General features: G+C 49.4%; 1 protein-coding gene across 1 annotated transcript in view; it reads right to left on the bottom strand.

The window, feature by feature from the left end:
• The window catches only part of LOC135253282 (rho GTPase-activating protein 12-like), a 74,618-nt gene extending 49,166 nt beyond the window's left edge, over positions 1 to 25,452 (bottom strand). Inside the window, exons 1-2 of the mRNA XM_064332370.1 lie at positions 25,210 to 25,452; positions 14,681 to 15,411 (exon numbers count right to left, since the gene is read on the bottom strand). Coding sequence (XP_064188440.1) covers positions 14,681 to 15,334 — 654 coding nt within the window. The 5' untranslated portion in view covers positions 15,335 to 15,411; positions 25,210 to 25,452. The remainder of the gene's footprint in view (positions 1 to 14,680; positions 15,412 to 25,209) is intronic.
• Positions 25,453 to 26,951: the final 1,499 nt, after the last annotated feature.

The following is a 26,951-nucleotide window of genomic DNA, read 5'->3' as shown; positions in this document are numbered from 1 at the left end:
TGGCTGGCAGTGTTTCCACCCACCCACCCACACACACACACACACACAGAAGGGCCCGCTCACAGACACACACAGCGGTAATTAAGAGCCGCCACTAGCCCCGTCGCTTGGCGGCTTTTCCCAGCAGCGCTCTTAATCGGCCTTCTTTCACCGCGCATTCCACCGCAACGCGCCCTCCAGCTCCGCTCCTCCTCCTCACCGACAGCCGACGCCCCCCTCCGTGACACAGCTCAAGAACACCTTAAACACAAACCAAACACTGCTGCGAGCAAACGAAGGAACCGGCGCTCGAAACCCCCTTTCTGCTGGGGGGGGCGGGCACTGCCAACGACGGCCCCGTGTCATTGGCCGCCGGGACTCTGCCGACCGGAGCGCCAGATGCATCCGCGCGCCTGGCGGGCCTGTGAAAGAGCGATTTTCCGTGTTCCAATAAACAAGCGGCGAAGGTCCAGCAGCCCCGCCCACTCGCAGCCCTGTAATGAAGATAGGCTTGTGGGAGCTGGCAGGTCTTCCTGCATAATCTAATAATCCGGCTCCTATTCTCCTCTCCACAGAGGCCCCATAACCGCCAGGACAGAGGGTAAGAAGATTTGAGGCGGGGGTGTGTCTGACTGTGCCAAAACTAGCGGGGGAAGATAAGAAGGTCCTTGTCCCACGCTGTCCGCGCACATCCACGCCATTAATACCTCTCACTCTTCCTTAGCCAGCACAGGGCTCACTGGAGCAATCCACAGCCATCTGGAGCCAAACCCAAAGGGGGCGCTCTCCACCGAGCACCACCGCACCCTGCGCCCGGCCCCAACCTCACCGCAGCGACATGCCGCTCACAGCAAGCATGGCGTTCGTCGATTTATCGACACGCAGCAAATCTCTTAAAGAAAGCAACCTTTAGTCAAGCGGAGGCAGAGAGATAGTCGGGATCTCAAAACAACACGACCTCCGTGACCCCTGACCTACAGCAGGGACACCGATTTCACCGCTTTTTTTAACACTTAAAAGACGTGCGGATGAGGATTCGAAGCACAGGGGCGACATAGCTCAGGAGGTAAGACCGATTGTCTGGCAGTCGGAGGGTTTCCGGTTCAAACCCCGCCCTGGGCATGTCGAAGTGTCCTTGAGCAAGACACCTAACCCCTAACCCCTAACTGCTCTGGCGAATGAGAGGCATCAATTGTAAAGCGCTTTGGATAAAAGCACTATATAAATGCAGTCCATTTACCAGTCCATTTACAGGCCTTCAGCGCTGGTCAGCTGGCCAGAAGGCGCACCAAGCCTGCTAGAGAGAGGCTGGAATGCTAAGGAACTGACAGGAGCCTTAATCTTTAAGCCAATAACAGCGACTAGCTCGGGCCTGGGAGAGTACGGGTCAAAGGGCGAGGTCCGCTGGGCAAAGTAACGCTCCTGTTGCGAGAAGGGGCCGCCATTCTTCATCTGAGCCCCCCCTCCCTTCCACAGGTCAGGTGAAGCACCCTGGGACGGAGGGGAGGAGGGAGGCAGTAAGGCGGCCAGCGTCACACAGAGAGCTCTCGCATTCCACTAGCGCACTGTTTATTTGCTTAGCAAAGAGCCCTTATGCAGCACAACTTACAGGCCACTCATTACACTGCACCGTGTACGAGCTCCATTTACAGAACCGGATATCTGCTGGAGCAGGTCCGGCTAGCACCTCACTAACGGCTACAACGATTATCCAGCTTATTAACCACAAACAGACAGACACGGGGGAGAAAGCGCTTTCCCTGGGACCACATCACTGTCCTGGTTTCCTTATCTTCCAATTTCACAGGAACTTTGACCTCTTTGGGTTACAAATAAAGCTAATGGTCAACACAAGGCCTCTGCCTGGTTACTTGAGTCAAATCTGAGCGGTTCAAAGCTCAGATGTGGTTTTGGTTATTTCAAATGGGGAAAAGCCATTGCACTTTTCACAGAGGTATCGTAGCAGTTTGAAAACTCATAAAACCCCTACCTCTAGCAATGCTACAGAAGCAGAAACAGAAGCAGTCTACAGACTTAAGATTCAGGTTTCTGATAGCCCTACAGAGTTATGATTCTGGTTTCCGATAGCCTCTTCAGCTCTGTTCAGCTGCTGAATAAAGCTAGATGAGCCCATGTGGAGCACACAAATCTCTCTTACAGAACCCTCCCTTCAGTCACACAGATGAGCCTGAAAGAGCTGCAGTCTCCTACCTCCCAGACCACAGCCATAAATCTACACTGACCACTGCTTGGCAAAGGCCCACGCCACAGAGAAAGTGTGAGCGAGCAAACACACACACACACACACACACACACACACAGTGCATCTGGAGGGCTGTTGGGGCAGTGTTAAAGAAAGTTATCGGCCAAACAAGGGTCATTCATCCGCCTGTTACATTAGCCACACTGTCCCCAGGCTTGGTCCAGTGAACTCACACACACACACACACACTCTCTCTCTCTCTCACACACACACACACAAATGTGTACAGACCCCTAGTTTATCCAAAACCATCAGCCTTGCAGCTGTTGTGTACAGGTTAAAGGAAGAGTGTGTGCAGATGTGCACACACCTCACTCAAGCAGATGTGCACAGGGCTCACAGATGTGCGCACGGCTCACACAGACAGTAGGCTCTTCACATTAACATGGCTGTTAGGAGCAGCACGTGGACTGTGGGCAGGAAAGATTTGACGGACAGGTGGGCTGTGGACGGGACTGGACAGCAAAAATCACAGCACTGACCGCTTCCATGAACGATTCGATGTAGGATGGGACTTGAACTTGGGGGTGGGGGAGCGTCATGGCATCTACTGTGGGCCTGAAGCCTTAAAGGACAACACAGGTATTAAAAACGTATTTTAGCAAGACTATAGACTCTGGCCAAGTGACAGAACGTGAGGAGTCACATGCAAGGAGAGAAGGTTGGCCATCCTAAAAACACGGCTGAAGTGGATTTTGGCTGGGGTGCTGGAAGAAGCTGGTAGCACACGGTTGAAATTGTGGCCGCCGTGGGGACGTGACTTGGACTACGCCTGTACTGCTCCTGCTGAGAGGAGGGAAAGGGGGTTTTTACACATCGGGAACAGGAGCCCCACAAGACCACAGCCAAAACAAACTTCTGCCCTCTCCTATTCTTCAAGAGTTATTTCGGGGCAAATTTCAAGGCTTGTAATATCTTATAGGTCCAGCCCACTCCACAGGGGAACAGGAAGAGGCCTTTTCTCCCTCCTGATGTGCTTTCCTTCATGGACCATACATTATAAAGGGAAACATTTCTTTCCCCAAACATAAACCCCTAGATCTGAAATTAGCCAGCTAGATGTGACTGCAGTAACAAGAGGGAAATTAATGATGCTTCCACAAGCTTTCCGCCACCGATGCGTCCTGAAACTCGTCTTCATTTCAAAGCGCAGAACCCACTGCAGAGGGCCTCTTCATCTCTGAACTCAAATGAGTCATGCTCTTCAGATGAAAGATAATCATATTAACACTGCTGTTCCTCTGGTTCTGGTCAGTTCCAGCAGCTTCACTGGCCGTTTTTCTGGCGGTGAGACTGCCTGATTTACCGACAGTGCCGCTGCACCATGTGGATGCTGCTGTACTCTACCATCCAAACGTCCACAGGGGGCCATTTTATTCTGCACCCTGCCGTACCGTTTTTGTATTGGTGTCTGTTTCCATGGAAACTAAAGAATGTGGCCGAGTTGTTTATACGGTGCCCCCCTTCCTCACCCCTGTCCCATGAGAGGCTCTGGTTTGTTCGGCTATAACCCACTGCTCCTTTGTAATGTCAGAGTCCCTCTTCAACACCCCTGTGTGTGGAATGTTCTAGCAACAAAGGGGGTTTCTCTGGAAAGCATGTTCACAGATAGAGGCGTCACCGCGGGAGCAGGGAACCCACGTCAACACAGGACGGGCGTGCGGCCAGAGCCTGCCTGCCCGCACACTGCACAACACTCTCTGCCGGTCTATTCTCCAACAGTCTGGCGACCCTAAGATTATGGACAAGGCCTGCCACTTCTACACCCAGCCCTGTTCCAGAACACTCAATCTGCAGTCAAACAGGGGCACTGGTCTGTTGAGCAGGAACACTGAGAACCGCACCACCAATGTGACTGAAATGTTCAGAGGAGGCAAGGGCTGCTGTACAGAAGAGAGTGCTGATGGATCACACTGTGTTGAGACAGATTGTGTGTGGTGGGTTATCGTGTTCAAGACACCACTGGTGTGTTGAGAGGGGGTGAAGTGTACCAAATTGCATTGTTATGTTGAGCTTATTCTTTGAGGACAGTGGTACAGTAAAAGACACTGGCAGCATAGCTGTGGAGTTTTGGCCCACAGCAAAGCTACAGTCGGGTATGGCAGAACAGCATAGGCTGTACTCTGACATTCACCAACTCAAACACAGAATAAGACTTGAGTCTCAATGGCTCAAGGTTTGCAAAAAAAAAGTTCCTTTTCTTGATATGAAACACAGTTGATCTGATTGGACCAGAAAGTGTCCAGAGTAGCCACATGAACATTCAGCTAGTAAGTTAGCAAAGTGGGTCATCTTGCTAACAAGCTAGTTAGCTGACCAGACTACTAGCCATCTAGAGAGCCACCAGGTCACAACAATAACACAATAGCTTTACCAAAAGGGAACAAATTATAGAAGATTTATTTGAACGGCTTCTTTCGGAAGTAGGAAATATTCATTCCATTTGGTCTATGAAAGCCGTTAAAAACATTTGCTCAAAAGCACACATTTCAAGCAGATGTTTCTACGGGCTAGCTATGGAAAAAAATTTGATGGAGGTCTCTGCTTAGAGTTTATTTTCTAATTTCAAAAGCCTCCTACCCTCCCGTGATTTGTTAATCTAACTGTCAGCTAATTTCCCGGATCACTAGTTTCCCACCCTGAAAATGGGCGGTTCTATCCAATCGAACGTAAACCTCAATAGCAGGCTGAAAGCCAAGAGGCAGAAGCCTATAAGGGCAGGCTAATCAGAACCCATCTCAGTGCACCCAGATCGGAACCAGCCTCTTCCCAACACAGGCGCCGCCGAGTCTATGAGAACACACCTCGAACCGACCCGCAGAGACGGCATCGCAATCATCACTTCATGGGATCGCCGTTACATAACTTTAATAAGCGCTCAGAATTGGATTACATGGTTCTATGTCACCGCCAAGCTCCGCTGCCTTGGTGCGCCAGTACTCCCAGAGGTGTCACCAACTCTCGTGGAAGAAGGGAGGGAAATTAGATTAGCTCGGGGAGCGAACGCGGCGCCTGTATCGGCTCTGCGTCATTGCTGCTTTCGGCTACGGGGGGATTTTCAGTAGCAGCCTCCGCTGCCGGTCCCTTCGTTCTATACGTTACGCGCGAGCGTCAACAGAGCCGAGCTCTTCTCCTGCCTCTGAGCTGTGGGCGGCTCGCTGCCACCTTCCTGTACCACAGTCTCCCTCTCTCCCTCTCTCCCTCGCTCGCTGCCACCTTCCTGTACCAGTCTCCCTCTCTCCCTCGCTCGCTCGCTGCCACCTTTCTGTACCAGTCTCCCTCTCTCCCTCCCTCGCTCGCTGCCACCTTTCTGTACCAGTCTCCTCTCTTCTCCCTCGCTCGCTGCCACCTTTCTGTACCAGTCTCCCTCTCTCCCTCGCTCACTCGCTGCCACCTTTCTGTACCAGTCTCCCTCTCTCCCTCCCTCTCCCTCGCTCGCTGACACCTTTCTGTACCAGTCTCCCTCTTTCCCTCTCTCGATCACTCGCTGCCACCTTTCTGTACCAGTCTCCCTCTCTCCCTCGCTCGCTGCCACCTTTCTGTACCAGTCTCCCTCTCTCCCTCTCCCTCGCTCTCTGCCACCTTTCTGTACCAGTCTCCCTCTCTCCCTCCCTCGCTCGCTGCCACCTTTCTGTACCAGTCTCCCTCTCTCCCTCTCCCTCGCTCGCTGACACCTTTCTGTACCAGTCTCCCTCTCTCCCCTCGCTCGCTCGCTGCCACCTTTCTGTACCAGTCTCCCTCTCTCCCTCTCTCGCTCGCTGCCACCTTTCTGTACCAGTCTCCCTCTCTCCCTCTCTCGCTCGCTGCCACCTTCCTGTACCACAGTCTCCCTCTCTCCCTCTCTCGCTCACTCACTGCCACCTTTCTGTACCAGTCTCCCTCTCTCCCTCTCCCTCGCTCGCTGCCACCTTTCTGTACCAGTCTCCCTCTCTCCCTCTCCCTCGCTCGCTGCCACCTTTCTGTACCAGTCTCCCTTTCTCCCTTGCTCGCTGCCACCTTTCTGTACCACAGTCTCTCTCTCTCCCTCGCTCTCTCCCTCGCTCGCTGCCACCTTTCTGTACCAGTCTCCCTCTCTCCCTCTCTCCCTCGCTCGCTGCCACCTTTCTGTACCAGTCTCCCTCTCTCCCTCTCTCCCTCGCTCGCTGCCACCTTTCTGTACCAGTCTCCCTCTCTCTCTCCCTCGCTGCCACCTTTCTGTACCACAGTCTCCCTCTCTCCCTCCCTCCCTGCCACCTTTCTGTACCAGTCTCCCTCTCTCCCTCGCTCGCTCGCTGCCACCTTTCTGTACCAGAACTCACAGGTACTCAGGAAAACAAGCAATCTGAAGCCCCATTAAACTGCTAACAAATGTGTTTTGCCTACTTAAGTTCCAGAATTAAGTAACAGCAGTTCTGAGATGCCCTTAACTACAAACAGCTCACAACTCTTCACTATAAACGGCAACAGAAGCTTCCTTTGGGCAGTCGAGGGTTAAATAAGGCACTAAATGGCAAGCCAAAAACAACAATAGCTTCAGTGACTTCCATTCTCCAAAACACCTTAACAAGACAATGTTACCAAAACATCCAAAGACTCCCATCGACCAGCGCCAGAGACCCGCTGACATTTCAAACCAGAATTGCGCAGCAGAAAGTGCATAATATCATGCCAGGTGGAAAGTACATAATAGCACTTCAGTCACTGCTGCATAACACCAATAGCAAAAGTTCATCTTGCGAATGTATCCATTTCAGAACATGTAGCGATCCGTAGCTATTAATTTCAGTATGAAGAACTACTACTCTGAGACTGCTGACCTTCTGCTCTCAAGGAATGTCACAGGCAGTCCGGTAGCGGTGGCAGGTCGGGGGTGGAGTGGGGATAGAGTGACAGGGGCACCCGTCTTATTCAGCCAGGCTGAAGCCTCAGAGGCGACAGGCTGCGAAGGTTCAGGTGTGTCCGTGGATTGGTGAGAAAGGCTCATGTGACTTGCCCTGTGGGCACACTGTGTCCCCGTCAGTGCTTTAGAAAGAGAGAGGAGAGAGAGAGAGCAAAAGATAGAGAGGGCGAAAACACAAGAGAGAGCAAGCGCAGAGAAAGTCACAGAGAGAAATAAAAGCATGCATACACACATATCCACACACAACCATGAGCATGCGACGCATGCTTGCACGCTCGCTCACGCGCAGACACACACTTCCCATCAGTGCTCACCACCCACACAATTTTAATGTCAGCCTTCTGCCTCACCACCTATTCCACAGTAAATACCCAGAATTCCAGCTCACCGTTACCGAGACCACGATGGGTCGGATTCATCCCGCGTGGAAACACGATGTAGTCTGCCGCCTCGGGCTCCAGGGAAACCTACATAAACATCGAATGTAAGCCCAGGAGCTGAAGAGCGTGAGGAAGCCGGCGAGACGCTACGTTGAGGGCGCCTGAACACAGCTCTATTACGCAGGCGTGCGACGCTCCACCCAAGGCCTGAGCAAAATGCGTTTGTTGGCGCCGGCCCACACGTTCTCCACGAACGCCGGGTTCTGGACATGGTGCTCAGAACAACCCCGGGGCACTCGTCACAAAGACTGCCGTGATGGACAGGCCCTCCCAACACCGGCTCTGACCATCGGGTCAGCTAACGTCGTGCAGAGGGGGTAAAATCTCCCTGCATTACTGTAGTCTAAAAACGGCACAGAGACTTCACCCCGTCTAGAAAAAAAAAATACGAAGGGACGTTCCAACCAAGGATCAGTTCCACAGTGACAAAAAATCATGCATCAGCAAACAAAATGTAAAATACGCCAACGTTTGATCAGCATAAAGTTTTAACATCTGAACCCAACATCCTTGCATCTTGAAAGATTTGAGATTTGTTCACTGCCCTCACTTGCGTTACCTTGTTGGTTCATCCCGCAGTGTGGCAGGAAGCCATTACCAGTCAGTGAGCTCTGTCTCAGGAAACAGGAAAACTTAATAATGCAAAAGTTCAGAAGCGGTCAACAATATCTGAAATGCAGTGTTTCATGGACAGCGTGCTTCTAAGCACTGCCATCAGGATCATGTGACCACCTGAGGCTGTTTAGTGGAATGTACAGTGGACTTTTGCCTGTGCAAAAGCAGTGCTTCCAGGTGTTACTTTATAGGATAGCACTGGCAGTACGTCCCAAAGGAGGAAGTGAAACGTATGCTACTACGGTGGGGGGAGGGGGTGCAGTGCCCATTAAAAATTGTGATACACACAGAGGTATTATTTGGTTATTGAAGGCTGGGAAACACACTGAAGTACTGAGTGTGATAAACATACCACACTGGCTGAACGTCAGTGTGACAGTGGCGTAATTCCTCGACCACCCCCCCTCCCCCGCCCCACAAACTTCCAAATGTCTCCCTCTTTACCACAAGGAGAAAAAACAATTTCAAACCCTAACTCTCCGTCACCCAAAACAGCTCATTTCCAACCCCCATACGCATACATGAGCTGACACTGGTCATGAGCACGCTGCGGAGGAAAACCACGCATGACATCACAGCGGTGGTGGTAAGGGGGGAGGGGGTAGGCGGTGAGCATGCAGCATTCCTGACCTCTGACCTCCTCACGAGAACAGCGGGGAGAAGGGCACCTCGGAGGGTCACGGGAGAGAACGGCCCCTTTGATGCAGAGAGCACTCACGCAGGGCAAACATTAGATTAAGGGGAGGACCGTCTTCTGCGGGGCCAGTGAGCCTTCGTCAGATGAGCCGGGTTCGCCGCGGAGGGAGCGAAGGGGCCTGGCGTACACACTGTAACGTGTGTGCAAGGAATGTGGCAAGAATGACAACCACGCGCAGAAAAACAATACCGCTATCCCGCCTAGCCGCCGCTCGCATTCAGCTACGGGCTCGGAAACCCACCGCAGGAGGCCGCAGGGGACGCGCGCCGAAACGCTCTCCTTCCACAGGCTCCTCAAAGGCGACACGGTTCAGTTCTGAATGAACGTAGCGAAGCGCGCGTGGTCATGCGCAAGCGTGGAGCAACGCAAGCGAGCAAAAACTTTCAAATGTGAAACGGCTTGCTGAAGTTCTAAATGAGAGCACCAGTTAGACGGGCTCGTTTCCTCACTGAGACAAATGACAAGCAGGAAAACGGTCCGTTCGGAGCGTGAATTTTCTTGGTGTTGCTCCGTTCTTGAGGAGGGCCGGCTGTACGGCTACGAGGGCCCTGGGTGAGCAGTCGTGGCTGTGAGCCGAACTTGGTACAGGCACACGGCCAGAACCGCAATGAGGCCACTCCCCCCCCCACCCCCCCGCTAAGACCAGCCTCCAGCACACCAGAGCGCAAGCCAGTCCGGATTAGACTGGCTGCCCGTGTCATGAGGAGGAGACAGGGAACTTAACCTGAGAATCCAGGTCAAGTACATCGGGATTGTCTTTTCAAACTGACGCCTTCGCTATTTACTGCTGCTCTTAAGCCTTGGGGGGGGGGGGGCGAGGGGAGGAGGTGTTTCTCTCTAAAAATACTGATAGCGGTGGTGTTACAGGGAAAGGCGCAGTCACGCCTCTACGGCAGTGTGTGCCGTGCAGATGCCACGAAGATCGAAGGAGCAATTCAAAAGATGGAATTTCGAGGCCACTCATCATGTGACATAATGAACCAATAGGAAGAGCATTTAAAAAAGCACCTGTGTCAGGCAGGGGGGAAAACTGTCCACAAATGATAAAAGAGCAATATGATCTCTAACCTCTCGCCTCACACAAAACAATATAAGGGCTCTCTTCCTTCCCAGCAAGAGACCTTTGAGAAGCTGCCCTGCAAACTGAAGATAGTCCAGCTTCTTTTTTGACAACTTGAACACACACAGTCTGCCTTCTTACACCACAGATCAGAGTAGTCTGGACTAGGAAGCCAGGCCTCGTGCTCTGCTACCAGTTCCTTATCAACAGCACCGTGCTCCTCTGCACCCAATATCCATGGGAAACCAACATTTAAGTCAAAGGAGGTGTCTTTTCTGAATAATGGAAACACATCTATTGTTTTCTCTATATTATACATTATCAGCACATTTAAGACATAACTGAAGGCTAGAAGTTTCTTGTTTCAATTTCTTCTGAACTGCAGTCGCCACTAAATTTTCTGAATCCACCCAAACCAGCCATTTCAATGTTGAACATATAAACAGTGTCCACAACTATAGAGAACTTTAGTAATATGGTCTTTTGTCCTGTCACTTTATGGCAGCAGATTTCATTTCAGAAGCACGAAGACACTTCTGCAGGCTCTGAGGTCGTGATTAATGAGGAAAAGGGGATATTTTTTAAGGTTCGAAGAGCGCAGGAGCTGCGCGTTCGGAAACTGCTGCGTTTGAAACCTACTGCTGCGGAACAAAGTGAGATTCATGGGTAGTTTAAAAAAAGGAACTCAACGAACCCAAAGCGGAGTCAATAACTGGTACACCATCTATGACATCCAAAGCAAAGGAGATAAGAGAACTATGAAAAATTGTTACATTTACATGTTAAGAGAATTAATGAATGCTAGGACTGTTGGGTAAATTATAAATTCTCTGTGTGTCCACCTAACACCTTCTCTCCAATGGGGAGAGTATTCAGCTCCCAGCCGAGAGGGGATAGAGAGAAAGGGGGGAAAGAGGAGGAGTGAGGCGGAGGAGATGCGGGTTAGCGGGGTCACACCACTGCAGTCTCGAAGGGAAGTGGTTTCTCGCTGCACAGCCTGTCTCTGCTCTGCTCTGCCGCTCACAGACGGGTAGAGATCAGGAAGCGCTCGACCGTCTTTACCCGAGTGTGGCAGCCAGACAGGAAAAAGACACTCCGGGGTGAAACCAAGGTCAGTTTCGCTCACCCGCGTGCCCGCGCTCGACGCCCATCGAGCGCCCTGCCTGCTACACACAGAGGAAAGGTTACTTTCACCATCAGTAGGCAATACAAAATATAGGCCGGGCTGCCCACCTGCTGTGACCACAGACAATTCCCAGGTGTGTTAGATGCTGCGTCACACGAGCACAGCCAATCAGACAGTTACCTGCTTTCACCATGATGCTGAAACTCCAGTACTTATGTTTAACGTTTGACCAAGATTACAGGCACGAAACAGGAAAGCATATACGCACCCTCAAAACCTACTGAAGGTGAGAGGTTAAATGTAGTGCATATGGTGACATCCTCCCTGACTAAAGTGCAAAATGCAGCCAGCGCCTTGCAATGCAGCCAGAAGGTTCTCTACTATATGCTATATGCAGAGAATACATGGGTGTGTGCGCACACACACAGACACACACACGCGCATACACACACACAGACTAACACACACACACACACACACAGACTTCAGAGGGGGGGGCTTCAGAAATGGCTGCAGGAGGGATTTGGCATCTCATTGACCACATCAAACACGCAGAGGCGCCCCGGTCTGACCACTTCCCCCCCGGCCCGGCCTTCGTAGAACATTCGCACCACAAACAGCCTGCCGAACCCCGGCCCCGCGGAGCGCCGTCCCCCGCCCCCACTCACTGATGTTTCTCTGGCGCTTTAAAGCAGCCCGGCTCATCACAGCCTGTCTGTCCTCGCCAAGAGGAGCGTGACAGAGGACAACACGTTCCGCTCCGCCCCTGAAAGGCGAAGGGGACCCCTGAAAGCCGGGGGGAGGGGCCGAACTCGGGTCTGACATCTGAGCCAATTTAAACGAGGGGGCTCCCCCCCCCCCCAAAACCGTTGTGAGGCCGGCAGGGGCGTTAACGATGCTTTCCTCAAATCTGACATGCGGAGAGGACGAGGGCAGGACTTGGGCTGGACGTGCCACTCAGGTGAAGCAGGTGATACTGCATTTAGGCCCTGAAAGCAGGCTGTGTAACCCCAGACCCTCCTGCTTTCAGCACTACTGACCGCCCGATCACAGTGACCACTCACAGGCTGAATGCCTAGGCTAACCACTCAATGATATTTTAAACGGATTAAATGAACTTATGACACTATAACCATCAAGGTTTTCCCCCAGTGAAAATACAAATATAATAACATGGAAATATATAATTGATATACATAATTGAATAAATGCAATAATTAATTAACCAATCTGTGAACATATAAAAATAAAGCACTGTAATATGTGAATTTATTCATTCACGTGTTCATTCATGCTTTCATTTTGCTTTTATTTCTGCATGCATTTTCTTCTGCTAAGATGTAAACAAATGGATGCGAATGAATGGCATTTACAATTGGTCTAAGAAGCCAGTCTACAAATTAAACTGAAATATGACATATGATCATTTGGAAAATGCTGTACTTACTGCTAATTGAACAGAGGGCCTACAGCATTTACATTATAGCTGAACACAAATGAGCTAACTAAACATTTAAATGTTATTTTTATGCACATCAGTTAAGAAGTTTCCTGAACACACTGGTGAGGAAGACCAACTCTTATTTTTCATTGTGAAAGTTGTGACAGGGAAGCAGAACCACAGCTCCTCTCGAATGAGTAAGTAACAGAAAGCTTTAAAGCTGGATCTGCTGGAGCACTCAAAAGAGGGACCAAAAAAGGCACAAATTTATTCTGCAATTCATATATTCTTTAATGCATTTTGTCATTTATATTGTGATTTACGGATGCATTTCCACATTTATTTTTTATTCATTTATACTTCCTTATTCTGACAAGGGAAAAGCCTCCATTCAATGGCTCATTTTAAATAAGAATAAAAAGTAAACCTTGTGAAGCTGTATCAGGTGTTATGAAATCATGCCTCAGATTATGACTGGAGTTTTCAGGTTTTTCCCTGTCACAAACGTGGGAAAAAATATTCTCATAAAATATGGTTGAAAAATTAAAACAGTAAAACCCCACCAATGAGAAGATAAAAATGCAGAACACTTCATCTGATAAATACTCTCTCCTGGGTTTGCACTGGCTGCTCAGATGTGTGATGCACACAGGTCTCACAGACCAAGCCAATCGCAAAGCAGGATCTGTGCATCTGATTGGGCGGGGGCGGAGCCTCAGCCTGGACACAGGGTGCAGCTTCTCAACCCACCCCTGGTTCTCCCCCCACCCCCACCCCCACCGCACGACGCACCCCGGAAAGCCGCCCGCACCCTGGGCAGATATGACCTACTTCTCCATTCGCTCGGCGCCTCTTTGTTCGCGGCGCCCCGCTCCCCGGCACGCGGAGACGGGGACAAAGAGCGGGAGCCGCTCGGCCTTAGCGAGCCTCCCGCCAAAAACACGGCGGCCGCTAACTTACCCGCCCGCCAAGCCCCCTTCGCGGGGGCCTCCTTTCAACTTCACACACGAAACACGGCGGATCAAATGAAACCCCCTCCCCCCTCTCGGGCGGGATGGCTTTTAGCGGCTTTTTGGGACGCCCGCGCTGGGCTGCGCGAGAGAGCGAATGAAGAGGGGACAAATCTCCACAGAGGATGAGAATTAACTTTCCATTAGGGGGCCTGGCGGGGTGTCTTCTCCGCACTCTCAGGGGATACAAGCCGTCGTGGGTTTCAGCAGCTCTCTCTCGGGCGTGAGGAATCCTACCCCCCCCCCCCGCCCCCTCTGCAGGGCCCAACCTTTCCCCACAGTCCCCAGCTGCTGCACCTGGAGGAGCTGTGGCTGACTCCGCCTCCAAAGTCACATGATTTATAACGACATGCACTCACGTAGTGGTTTTCTTGAGTTTACATTCAACCGAGCTTGCTCAACCAGACACCTCAACCATGCGATTCTCAACGATGCCGTTTGGAATAAAAGGGTAACACCAAGCCGACCCTTCTGCTCTTTTAATGACGAACCTCCCAGCGCCCCCCACCCCATCCCCCCCCCACCCCCCAACATGGGAAAGATCACCCTGAAGTGGAATTTTTATACTGGAATTTTAATAGGCCGTTGCACTGGAGAAGCTAATGAAATTCTGGCACAAACCAAAATGTATTCAATGCAGCAGAAAGAAAATAAGAAAAGAAAACTTACAAAACACCCCTCAATGGGCTTCACAGCAACAATGGAGCCACAAATGAAAACGAGGCCTTTGAAGCATAAAACTTTTCATCAAAATGCAGCATGATGTGAGGAAACGCATTATCGAGAAGCGACCAGTAATTGGCGAGAGCGAATCTGCAAGACACGGAGAAAGGAAGAGACAGAATAAAAGTGTGAGAAAGAATCGGCGAAGGACAGGCAGCCTGAATGTGAGGCGGAGTGAAAGACGGAGTGAGACTTCATGTGTGAAATCTAACAGAAGAAGCGCTGTGAATCTGAGCTCCACGCGGGACGCACGCTCCCAGCGCCGACGGCGGCGGCGGCGAGAGACGGCGGAGCCGCCCGTCCCCTCCCCTCCCTCTCCCCCCTCCCCCCCCCCTCACCTGCATGTGCTCGGTGGAGCTGCTGCTCAGGTCGTCCCCCCCCCCTCACCTGCATGTGCTCGGTGGAGCTGCTGCTCAGGTCGTGCCCCCCTCCCCCCCCCCCTCTCACCTGCATGTGCTCGGTGGAGCTGCTGCTCAGGTCGTCCCCGGACTCAGAGTCGTTCCGGAGCTTCTCCGAGCCGTCGCCGGCCGAGTCGCAGCGCGAGGGCGTCCGCTCGGCGTCGCCGTCCGGGGGCGAGCGCGGCACGGGCGACTCGGCGCGCGTCCGCGGCAGCGTGGAGCCGCCGCCGCCGCCGCCGCCGTTGTTGTTCTGGAACAGCTCCGCCGGGCTCCTGCCCGCCCCGGGGCTGCCGGGGTTCTGGTTGGCGTCGCGGCGCCCGCCCGGTGGGCTGCAGTGGCCGGGCGTCGGCCTGCCGAAGCTGGACATCTCGGCGTGCCTGTTGAGGTTCTCGTTGGACCGGCGGATCTCCAGGACGGCGGGCTTGGCCCTCCCCGACCCGCCCTTCAGGAGGGGCTTCGGGGGCGGCATCAGGGCCTTGCGCACCTCCCGCACGTACTGGGCGGGCACGTAGAAGGCCTTGGCGCTCCTGTCCTTCCTCACCTGCCACCAGTCGTCGTTGGTCTTCCTCACCAGCATGTAGCACTCGCCCTGCCGGATGGTGACCAGCTTGTCTTTGGCCTTGTACTCGTAGTCGAACTCCACCTCGATGTAGGCCTGCCCGGGGGCCACCGGCAGCTCCACCCCGCCGTCCCTGTCGGCCATCTCGCGCGCGCGGCTCTGGGTGCTCACCGTCCGAGGGCCGGGGGAGGAACCCGCATGGCGATCCGCGCACTCGCGCGCTGTCGGTGGGAGAGAAAACAGCACAAACGTTTACACCGCGAGCTTTTTATCTCACCTATTTCCCTCCCCAATTCCCTCCCCCCTCCCCCCTCCCCCCGCCCCCCTCCGGCACCTAAACCCTGTGCCGCTTCAGAAGCGTAACCGCCGGGTCGGCAACAGGAACGCAAGAACAGATTTTTTAAAATTCCTGTCACACGCCTCCCTCGTTGCAGATCCACTTAGCCCAGCGTCTGCTGGCGGTGGCAGGCTGCGCTGTCACCATTACTCACCGCGCTGAAAAAATTTCCCTTTCGGAAAATTGAAAAAATCAGGATGTCGCGTCGCCTGTTACTCAGGGGATAAAATGGAGGTCGCCGCTCTGAACGATCTCTGTTCTGATGGGATGGTGTCCCCGCGCCGTGCTCCTCATTACTGCCGCAAACCAGCATCTGAACCGAACAGCAAGCCACGCAGCAGGAGGGCCACGCCCGTCAGAGGAGATGTGCATCTCGCACTGACCATAACTGACCACACACAGGTGCTCGAGGAGTAAAGGCACTTACAGCACAGGGAGGCACTTATGCACAGTACCCTGATGAGGCCTCACTGACATTAGCCCATCTACCCAGGGCTGTACATAACTGAAGACCCCCAATCACAGTCACCTCCTGACAGGGAACAGACTAACTAGTGATGGCTAGGACTACCAACTTGTGGACTTACCAACACTGAGTTTTGTTCAGTGTTTTGTAATACAGGAATCATATTACCAAGATCTCACATTCAAGTGGTTGTGAACACCTAGAGAAGGGTGAAGCACACTGTGTGTGTGTGTAACATCCGCGGTCTTTGTGAGTCACGCCCATCAGCGTAATCAGACGCTACATCTCGGGCTGATGACTGGACAGGGGCACAGAATTTTAGGAAAGCATCCGTGCCTCACGCTGGGCTACTCTCCTCGACGATGCTCCACACACATTCCAGCGGGGATCCTGGCCTATATTTACACCGCCGCCCTCACCACTATTTATACTCCCCTGAGTAACCCGGCTACTACAGCGTCTCCCCTTTCCTCCCCTTCCGCCGTCCACACAAGCCAAGGGGGGGGGGGGGTTCTATCTGAAGGAGATAATCCCCTGACATTTAGACCAAAAATGCACTCTTGAGGCTTCCCCCGGCGACTGCTTGGCTACAGGGAGCCACTCGTATCGGGTTTGCACGCTGGGGTGGGGGCGGGTGGGGGTGGGGGTTGGGGGGTTAGGGGGCAGGGGGGCTCTATTTTCACTCTTCTGTTCAAAATAGAATCTACCACCAGCCGCTGGGGTAAGAGCAAGCAGGCCAATCCCAAACCACAACCGCATGTTCCTGCAAGTGCGCTCAGAGACGCTTCGCTCGCGAGCGGCAGCCGAGCGTCACGACGGCTTCCCCTTCAGGCCAGAGAGAGAGAGAGAGGGAGGGAGAGAGAGAGAGAGGAGAGGAGAGAGAGGAGAGAGAGAGAGAGGGAGAGGGAGGGAGCGCCGAGCTGCTAGCGTTCAGGCGCGGCGGTTGGACGAGCCGTCAGAGGGGAAGAGCGGCAGGTTTCCAGAGAATTCCTTCCCCCGGGGCTGCGCTTTCCGTGACTCCGGGACGCCGGCGGAGCGCGTTCCCGGCCTGTCGGGGCAGGAGGAGGCCGCGTCACGTGACCGCCGACGAGCCCCGCGCTCGCGGAGAACAAAGGCCTCGGCCCGCCCGCGCGTACGCCCAAATCAGCGACGTGTGCGCAGGGCCCTCGACGCGCACCGGGTCCTGTTCCGACAGACCCCCCTGGCTCCCGCGCGCTGTCAATCATCTGGAGTCTTCCCGCTCCGAGCCGAGGGGCGTGGCTTGAAGGGGGGAAAAAAACACATTCCGCCTTCCACACGCCGTTGCGTTGCGTCTCGCGGCGAAAATATGAATCGCTGCCCTGCTGACAAAGGCCATCTCATCTGCCGGAGGCATCGCAAAGGAGCGACCCCTCACGGACGGCGTCATGGCCCGGAAGGTTCCAGAGCGCCTGGGCAGTTCACGGGGACACCCGTAAAGCTTAATAACCAAACACGGAATACACTGGGGGAGCAGAGCCACAAAGACACCGCTTCTGCCTGATTAGACTGTGGAACCCCTCTTAAAGAAGAGGACTTTGGGTGGGACTTAATCCTCCTGGGATCCAGACCCTGCAGGGCATTAAAGGAAAAAGCCACAGATCTAGTTAAGAGCCGTAGAGCTGGTACTTATAAAGCTGGGAGAGTCGCCATTTTTTAAATCTTTGCTTGGGTAAAGATCCTCTGAATCAGGTTTAGGTAACCCTGGTCCTGGAGCACAACTGGCGATTCTGGGTTCTCTCAATTATCACGCTACATTAATGCAGGAGACCATGTGTCCAAGGTATTCTGTGTTTCCAGAACAAAAAAGCACAAATGTTCCTGACACCACTGGAGCAGGGTTGGCAGCTCCGGGCCAGAGAGTTTAAAGCTCTCTGCGCGCTTTAAATTAACTAGAAATGTTGCTAGGTAGCCAATGAGATGTTATAGAGCGAAGGTCACCAATCTTACAAGCCCATTCATCCACGATTCTACCAGAACAATTGACCTTTTTTTCCCCGAAAGGTCATCAGGGCTGGGTTCAGAAGTGAAGTCACTCGTTTTTGAAAAATATCCCCCTTAGAACTGCGTCCTGGCAACGATCAATCAGAGAGTTTGGGGAGAGTGACCCGGAGAAGAAAACCCCCACAGGCTCAGTTTAAACGCTACCATTGCACCCGGTGCCTCTTCCGCCTCATAAAGAACAAAGCTTGACAGAAAAAAGGAAGCCCCGACGCTAACCCTGAGTCACATCTGAGACGCTGTCAAACAAGGGCCAATTGACAGGTTTCCATTGCAGCTACAGCCCTGCCGTCTACCCACGGGGGAACCACGCTTCCATATATGGAAATGATTATATTCCCCACATCTAGATCAAATTATGACACCCAACAAAAAGATACAGGCTGTTCTAAATAGAGAAAGGAGTTTGGGAAAACAGTTGTTTATCCCGTCTAAACACAGGGCCACTCAAAAGCACACTTAAGGAGCCGCAGTGGTTTCCTCCAACCGCTAACCAAAGGGTGTATTTTTACCCCACTCCACGCTAACGCCCAGCAGTTAAACAGACCCCGTTTCAGACCCCGAAAAAGCCACAGGAGCCTGTGTTCATCACGCGACCCCCTTCGTTTGAACACGGAACACCGCTCCCAGAGTCCAGCAGCCCCCCCCAACTTAAACTCAGGGCAAAGGCTACGGTTTTACGGCTCTAAAACTGAAGCCCCGCCCCCTGCAGCCGGTCCTCTCACAGCTCTCAGTGCGACCGCTCCTCCCGCCTACCAGTTGCACAATCCAAAACAGAACCAGAGGAAAATCATCTCCATCTGTGAACATCATCACCCCAATAAACTCCTTCTCTTTTAGGATTTTCTGTTTTTGCTGTGGAAGACAATTGGAAAATTTGAATTGAAACCCCTCCCCCTCCCCCCAAGCCCAAAAATACAATTGTTCTTCTAGCACATTTGACCTGCAAATAATCTTATAATTCTGTTAGCCTACCTTCCTCTCACCAAGCTGCAGGGGGATTTCACCAAACGCCTCGATCTTCTCAACACAAAAATGTTTTTTCTTTCATTCATTAAATTAATTTTTACTAACCATTTTCAAAGAGTAATCTCAACTGAACAGATCTCAGTCCTAATTGAAAAACACCAGGGCCGCCGTATCTATCGGGATTACGGCACGTTCAGTTAAACTGGGCGATGCACTGTAACCTGAGGAAAGATCTGAGAGTTTTACAGGAGATCCCTCTGCTCCTCGCGGGACCTTCCACTAAATCAAACCTCATTCCAACAGAGTTCACTGTCACCACACTGCTGCCATAATGCAGTTCACCTCCTCGGGCCCGAGTGACATGTTTACAGCCTTTCCTCCCATCGCTTTTATCGTTGTGAGGTAGTTCGGCAGAGCACCAAACGCCAAATTCCACTTTTGATTAATCCCTGCCCTGAGCGTGAGTGAAGCAGGACGGCGAGCAGAGCTCCCAGCACGATCCCCGCAGTCTGCCACGACAAGGCGAGTAACAGACATTTCAAACGGCCGGGAGAGAAGGCACAGAAGCGAAACGCAACAATAAAGTACCGCGCGCAATACAAACGCGCACAGGGACAGCGAGAGGCGGGATGGCTGTGGTGTACACACCTTATGTCGTTATGGAAACAGCGAGAGGTGGAATGGCTATGGTGCACACACCTTACGTCGTTATGGAAATGACAGCCTACGCTGCTCTGAATGGCAAAACTAAAAGCAAAAGGGACAAAACAACATTTTCTAAATTTTGTCAATTGCTGGAGGAACGCTCACGCCATCTGTGGTAGCAATACGCTAAAAGAACTCCAGCCACTTGCAAGATGACAGCAGTTCTCGTATTTACGAAGGGGGAAGATTTCCAATAAACAACTGCTGACTGACAGGAAGCACAAACTTCCTGCCAATCTACACCGTCAGCACAGCGTACTGTAAGAGCAGGGTTAATAAAACTCAATATCCCAGGGCAGCATCCTGACCCCACTTCCCAAACTCAACTCTTTATTCTCATCTACAATACTGTCAAAGAGATAGGTGATTGTTAACACGTGCAGAGTATATTATTTAGTAGGCTAGGTTAGTCAGTAAATCGTCACATTCCTGGAATTCATTTGGGTTGTCCGTTTTACAAGTGTTGAATAAGTGATGCCATATTGATCATTAACTGTTGCCCAATAGACTTGCACAAATAGTTCCTTTGTAAGATGGATTACAGTGACTGTAAACATCCGCAAAGGACATAGAGCAAGGTACTATTAAAGAGAGATAAACATCGATATATGATATCACCTCAAAATGAAATTGGAGCGAATGAGCATGTCCAAATTCTCACAAGCACCTTGAAGGGATCAAGGAAAAGAAGCAAGGCAGCAAGGTAAGGAAACAAGGAAATGTATAAAGTATTCAATCGAAGCTCCAATCTATGCTCTCAGACCTTAAATTAAGATAACTTTTTTTTAAAAGCTGTTATGTACTCAATTCCACCAGCTGATATTCAGCAGGATTTTTTATTCGTTTTTTTTTTAGTGGGGGGCGGGGGTGGACGGTTGGTTGGTTGGTTGGTTTGCTGTGGCCCTTTCATAAGCCAATAGCCATAACAGCATCATGGAATCTGTGTATTATCTGCATATCGTGGGTAACAACAGACGACAAAAGAAAAGAAGTGGGAGCATTAGGGCAGAAGAGACAATGGAAATGAGACATGTTCATTAATAAAACACACTGTACAGAGGAGAGCGAGATGGGAGCGTTTCTCCGATTCCCTGTTTTTGGTGGTACAGCAAGGGTATGAAAACGTAGGCATCACTGGAGGTGCTGACACACAAACCATTGTTTGGTACATTCTCCCCCCTCATCCCCACAAGTTTCACAAAAAGAAGCTTGCATAGTTTGACAATTAGTCGTTATTTTAAAATAAATAAATGAATCAGTTTGTGCTCCTGTGCTAAGTGTTGGAGAAGGTTCCAGCCCTCTTCCTCGTAAAATGAGTAGCAGCAATCAAAAAGGCTTTACTCCTGAGATTACCCTGGGTCTGCCATTTGATGTGCTTCAGCTCATTTACAGCCTTCTCGGTCAAACAAGCCTGCCCTCTCACATAAAAACTATGACCAGTGACCACATCAAGGTCCATGAGACGCAAGCTGATCCCCTCCCCCCTACACTGCATTAACCAGGCACCCCCCTCCCCCTGGGCTCCCCACCCCCTCTGTTGTGTTCTTGTAACAAAGCAAACAGTACCACTCTCACCAGAGGGACTGTCTGTGGGTCACAAGAGCATCAACAGTCCTTCCAAAACCAGGCCAAACTGGACATCTTGCACCACTACCCACTGTCGTTTCTTTCCTTTTTTTAACAACCGAAATGTTTTTGTTTTCTAACAGAAGCGAGCTTGCTCCTGAACTCTACGTTTTGAATGGTCTGCTGCCTGACTGGCTAATCTCTTAAGCCTGCAAGACACATTTCAATTTTTTGAAAATCACGATTGTGTGCTGTGTAAACGTACCCCTCCCAGCACACGAGTTTCCTGAGATTTCAGACAGTAGACTCAGTGGATTCAGGGAAGTGACATGTTACATGACCTCACTGAGCTCTGTGAAATTTGGGTAGCCATGTTATCACCGAAGACGGCTGCCATTCTTATTACCCAACTGGCAAAATGTTATTTACTGACTTTCAATCTCAGTGGAATTTCAAGAATCAAGAATTAAACAAATGTTTTTTAAGACTATACATATTACCATGGTTACTAATTTCCTGCACACTTGCTCTGTGGCTTTGAAGTATAAAACACTTCTCCAGAAAAACAATATTCAAAGTTCAACCCAGCCAGCAAGATAGCTGTGTATTTATCCAGCTTCTGTTCCATGCTGTGCTAGCTTGGTCTCCATAGACAGATCAAACAATCCCGAATACCCGACCACACTTCTATAGCTTCTTATCTTAATCTTCTGTCCACTGCCTTTTTCTCCTGTCCTACTAATGTCTTGCTTTATCCTCTGACCACTTTGCTTTGTGATTTTCATTGGCTGTTGCCGGTCCTCCTCATAAGCATGGCGCATGGTGCACTATGCTTTTATGTTGCACCAGAGAGACTGGCGAACAAGACTTTTTGTTATACCGGAATGGTACAATGACAATAAATTGAATTGAACTGAATTGAATTGAATTAAAAAGAACACAATACATTCAGGATTTTCTAGAAACCAAGTCATGTGAACGATCAGTTATAGCAGCTTCATAAGCACCTGGCACACACCAAAATCTATTCAACCAAGTCAACGTATTCGCTTTTCTGCAAGCGCATGTCCATGTTTCAGTGATAACTGCAGCTTACTCCATTGTTAATCCCAAATCAATACATCCATTACTGAGGATAAAATTGTCCTAAATCATCCAATTTGATCAAATATATTTTTAGCAGGACAAGCCTTCATGAGACACAATCAACCCTTAACAGGATCCTGAATAGCATCTGTGTGGACAGGCTCCGCCTACCCTTTTTTAACTGGACTGCAAGGGGATTACATTTAAAACAGTTACATTACCGCATTGACTGGTATGCAGCAGTTAAGGTCTGTTTAACTTATATTAAATGTATACATGGTTTGAAAAACCTTCACTTTTTGTTTCAGGAGGTCAGCAGACAGAACACGGGAGTCACCAGCATGAACCTGCTGCAATAAGTTTTCTGTAAAACAGAGGAAGTAAGCATTGCAGCACTTGAAATGGAGCCATTTTTGCATGTCAATTAAAAGTGCCACAACAGGGTTGAGACTGTTCAAAAAGGAAATGATGGCAAATTATCTTGCTTGCTATTCTGTAGTAAATACACCAAGACAGTTATGTTCACTGAAGGATATTTTAGATTAAAAAATAGACTAAAGTTAGTCCGGAGGCTGTATGTATGAGCATATTAATTTTATAACGGCAAAGATGAATGTAAGTTTTTATATTGTGCTGGTACTTATCTTCTTGAGCACAGTGGTCTCAGGTTGCAAACATTATCAAACATCAAATTGTTCCATCCAAAAATAAGATTTAACTTCATTTTTTGAAGTTAAATCTTTGAAAACCCTGAGAATATATGCATTCCCTCTTCCTTCTTCACCTTGATTCCAATTCCTCTCTTTCTAATCCCCCAATCTACTCCATCCCCACCCCCCTCATCTATTCTATTCCCCTATCTCCCCCCAAAAAATCCTCTTTTACCTTCCCTTCTACGTTAACCCTGGTGACAAAATGATTACCTATCGCCGGTGTGTTGTGGCCCTATAGCAGCCACTGTATAGCCAGCAGGTCATCGGAAACTTCTGTAAATATCTACAATATCCGTCATCATAGACAAAAGCTGTCTGGACCAATCGAGAAGACAAACTAAACCTGAAATACCTCAGATGATTACTCTATCCGTTTAAAAGGGCACTGTAGACTGCACTGGATCTTTGGCGTGGTTTCTTTCCACCAGTTCAAACAGGCTGATGTGCTCTACATCTTGCGGCTGGGTAATTCACAAATCTCACCTTTGTGACGGCTAACGGTCTATTTGTCTGTTAAGTAACATGCAAAATAGTAACCGTGTGAATTTAAATAGACACCAGGATACAAGGCTTCTGTAGGCACATTCCCTTGTATATGGTCGCCTCCGGAAGAACATTATTCAGGGAGGCATAAGAAAATTGTCACCAAAACAACTACACGCAACGATGCAGTTCAATTTTTGCTGCTCAACCACAAGCTGATGAATGCAGAGCCGTGGAATGAGAAACAAAACATCTCAACCAAACAGGCTTAGCTCAAAATCAAAATTGCGTAGACTCTGAGTTAAGAAAGCGAACGTCTTGCCTCTATCTTGTAGGAACTTGCCCTAGGACCATAACATACAGCTTCCTTGAATTTTTCTGTTTCACTGTTTACCGGGGGCACAGAGAGAGAACATTCTGAGAAAGTGGTGTGCTGTCAATGCCGGTTCGGATTTAGCCTAGGTTATGCATTTACAGCTTTGCACTTGTTTTTACTGTAGAACAATGTTTCACGTCGAGGTGTGATCCTATGGCGCGATTCATTTTACAACAGTTGATTTTACTGTCAAACTATAGCCAAATTGTAGACAACGAGAAATCTGATTTTCTAGTTCAAAACCTCAACGATTTCAAAATAACAGGCGCACAGACGGACCACAATAAAACCATTGCGATCATACGTCGTAAGACCAAATGATTAAAGCTTTACATATGTGCCTCGAGAGAACAGCCACACAATCATAAAAATCACGTTATTTCGTGCGTCTTTGTTTTAGCGTTGTATTCAAATTGAACATATGTAGGCTAAACTATGTTCACAAAGATAAATCTGCTGTTATAGGCTATGATGTGATTTTAATTTACGATACTAATTTGGGGATATTATTATAGGCTACTGCATTATGATAACGGTACATTTTAATGAATAAAGAGACCTCAACCTCTATCTGTAATGGTGTGGAATGGGTAAGGCTGTATGTCTGATCACAAACAGGTCATCAATGGGGGGACCTTTCACAAGGAGGATATCATTGTGCCAACAAGTTTGAGTACATGCACATGCTTTGCGGTCTAAATTAAACTAATAGGCTACGTTCACTTCAATTGATTACACAGCAAATAAGATAAGTAGAGTAGCCACAACCACACCACATGGCGCAAAACAGAGGCGATTCATTTATTAACACTAACTTTGAAGTTAAACACGTCCGTGAACATTGGTTTCGGTCAGTCCTTACAGCGACCCCCTTTCACAGCCACGGAACAAATGCCTTTGGTTTCTCAATCGTCCAGAACATTTGCGTAACAGCAACATATCAAAGCCACCAAAAATGAAAGACAACTGCCCATACGAGATCACAGGGATCGATATCATGCGCAATTGTCATATAGGCTACTGTCCACAGCAATGTGAATTCCTTTATTCACACGCATACGAATCTACTAAAAAGCACGTGAGGCGATCTGGATCGCTATAATGGTTGCTAACTACGATACAATTCCAAACACTGTCCAAGCAAGACCGAACAGGTTCATTTTTAGCTTTGCCTAGAGTCAAGGGCTTTCAAGTAGAAGCAGCGGACCCGTTTCTAAACAATAGTTCGGTACAAACTTACTCTTCATGTTACATTTGTGATGATACTCGGAAGAAGGGAATGTAAAGAGATATACTAACCTTTGTGTTTTGCGCAGGTACTGCTTTTTAAAAAGCAGTTCCGTTCGATGAAGAACAAAAAGTTTTTTCCGCCTTGTACTCCCACTTTCCCGTCCGCACTGCTCCAAGCCACTGCACGTCAGTGGCAAACAACCCCTCAGCCTCGATTCCACCCGGACGCACGAAATTCTCCAGCCTATGCTCGCTCCCGCCTCTCCTGTCTGCCAACTTTGATCGACGGTATGCTGGGTTATCCGATTAAACAGCAGCATGCCCTATGCTTGAGTTAGCAAGAGGTCTGGCGAGATATTGGCACCATCTTGTGGTTTCATTGCGAATTAGCCTTCCACCTTTTGTAAGACAAGAAAAACCACCTTTTGCATAGCCAATTCATTACCAGATTAGCCAAGAGGCAATCGTCAGACACAGCATGAAACAAGAAATCACATTTTTAAAAATTTTCGGAGGCATTTTGACCCTGTTAGCTCTAAAGAATATATATTATGACAAATAATTCATACATTTGTGAAACGTTTTGTGTGATCTTACCAGACCAGTAGGCTAAGCCCATTTCAACGCGAGTTTTAATTACTGCGTATTTTCATCACATCTGTTAAAAACAGGCCAATATTTGAATTATCAGTACATCGACACAAAGACGTGAATGGAGACTAAACTGAATAAAAACGATTATGTATTCTGGTGTGGCTGACTGACCGAGTAGCTCCATGCTAGCATCTATTGTACTGGCTATGGTTGGATCTCTAACCAGGACCTGAACCGTGCCATTCCGTCTCCTGGTAGCGTATCGTGGTGGCCATGAATAATATATTATGAGATGCCATCTGCTTTCAACTGCGCAAACACTGGCGATGGAACGGCTCCGGGATATATGCATTATGAATTGTGTGTGGTCTGGCATTGGAATCCAATGCAAATTATGTCTCAAATAATATTTTGTGTTGCTTTTTAATGTGAGAAAGGGGCATCCGTGGACGCGCTTATTATCTGAATTGGGCTGAGATAATTTGAAACCGTATAGCTCTCTTTTAAAAAATATTTTTAAAAACTGGGCGAATTTCAGTTCAGCCAATTTTTATTCATTAAGTCGGTGAAGTAAAGAACCCGAAGGAAAGTTAAACAATCAATTTTTCAGAGTGTTCTGAAGTTGTTACAATTCCAACTCCAGCTAAAGCCAGTGTAATTTCTGTGCCTTTGAAAAGACAACATAACCAAAAAAAGTCACGAACATGACTGCGCCAGATCCGTCATTGGAAATGATAGCCATCCCTTCTTAGTGGACTGGGAGTCCCTCGGGAGCTACCAAAAGCATTAAATAAAACATTTAGGCGGCCTTAATTATTGGTTAGGCTCAAATTCTAAGTGTTTAGGAAAATGTGTGAGTCTATACTAGGATGTCAGGTTTCACTTTAGGTAGACATGCCATTTTAAATGACGTTTGATAAATAGCATGCTGCATAAAATCTTAACTATTTTGCATCTGATGAAAGACAAGGATGTAGCCGAATATATTTTATAGGACGTATTTAAAGAAAAACTGTTCATGCATAATTTAAGGTAGTCCAACTCGTCGATCGTTTTTCCCGATAAAGGAAGGTTTGCGACTTCATTTTACAAGCCAGTTTTTTTTTTTTTTTTAATTAAACACGCGATACTAATGCCATTCACTTAGCCTACTTGTTTTCGTTTTCGTTGAATGATGCGTATAGCGTGCAATGCATAAGGCAGACTACAAATAACAC

The sequence above is a fragment of the Anguilla rostrata genome, chromosome 4, assembly GCF_018555375.3.
Source record: "Anguilla rostrata isolate EN2019 chromosome 4, ASM1855537v3, whole genome shotgun sequence".
NCBI classification, from domain to species: domain Eukaryota; kingdom Metazoa; phylum Chordata; class Actinopteri; order Anguilliformes; family Anguillidae; genus Anguilla; species Anguilla rostrata.
This window is presented reverse-complemented; position numbering and strand designations above follow the sequence as displayed.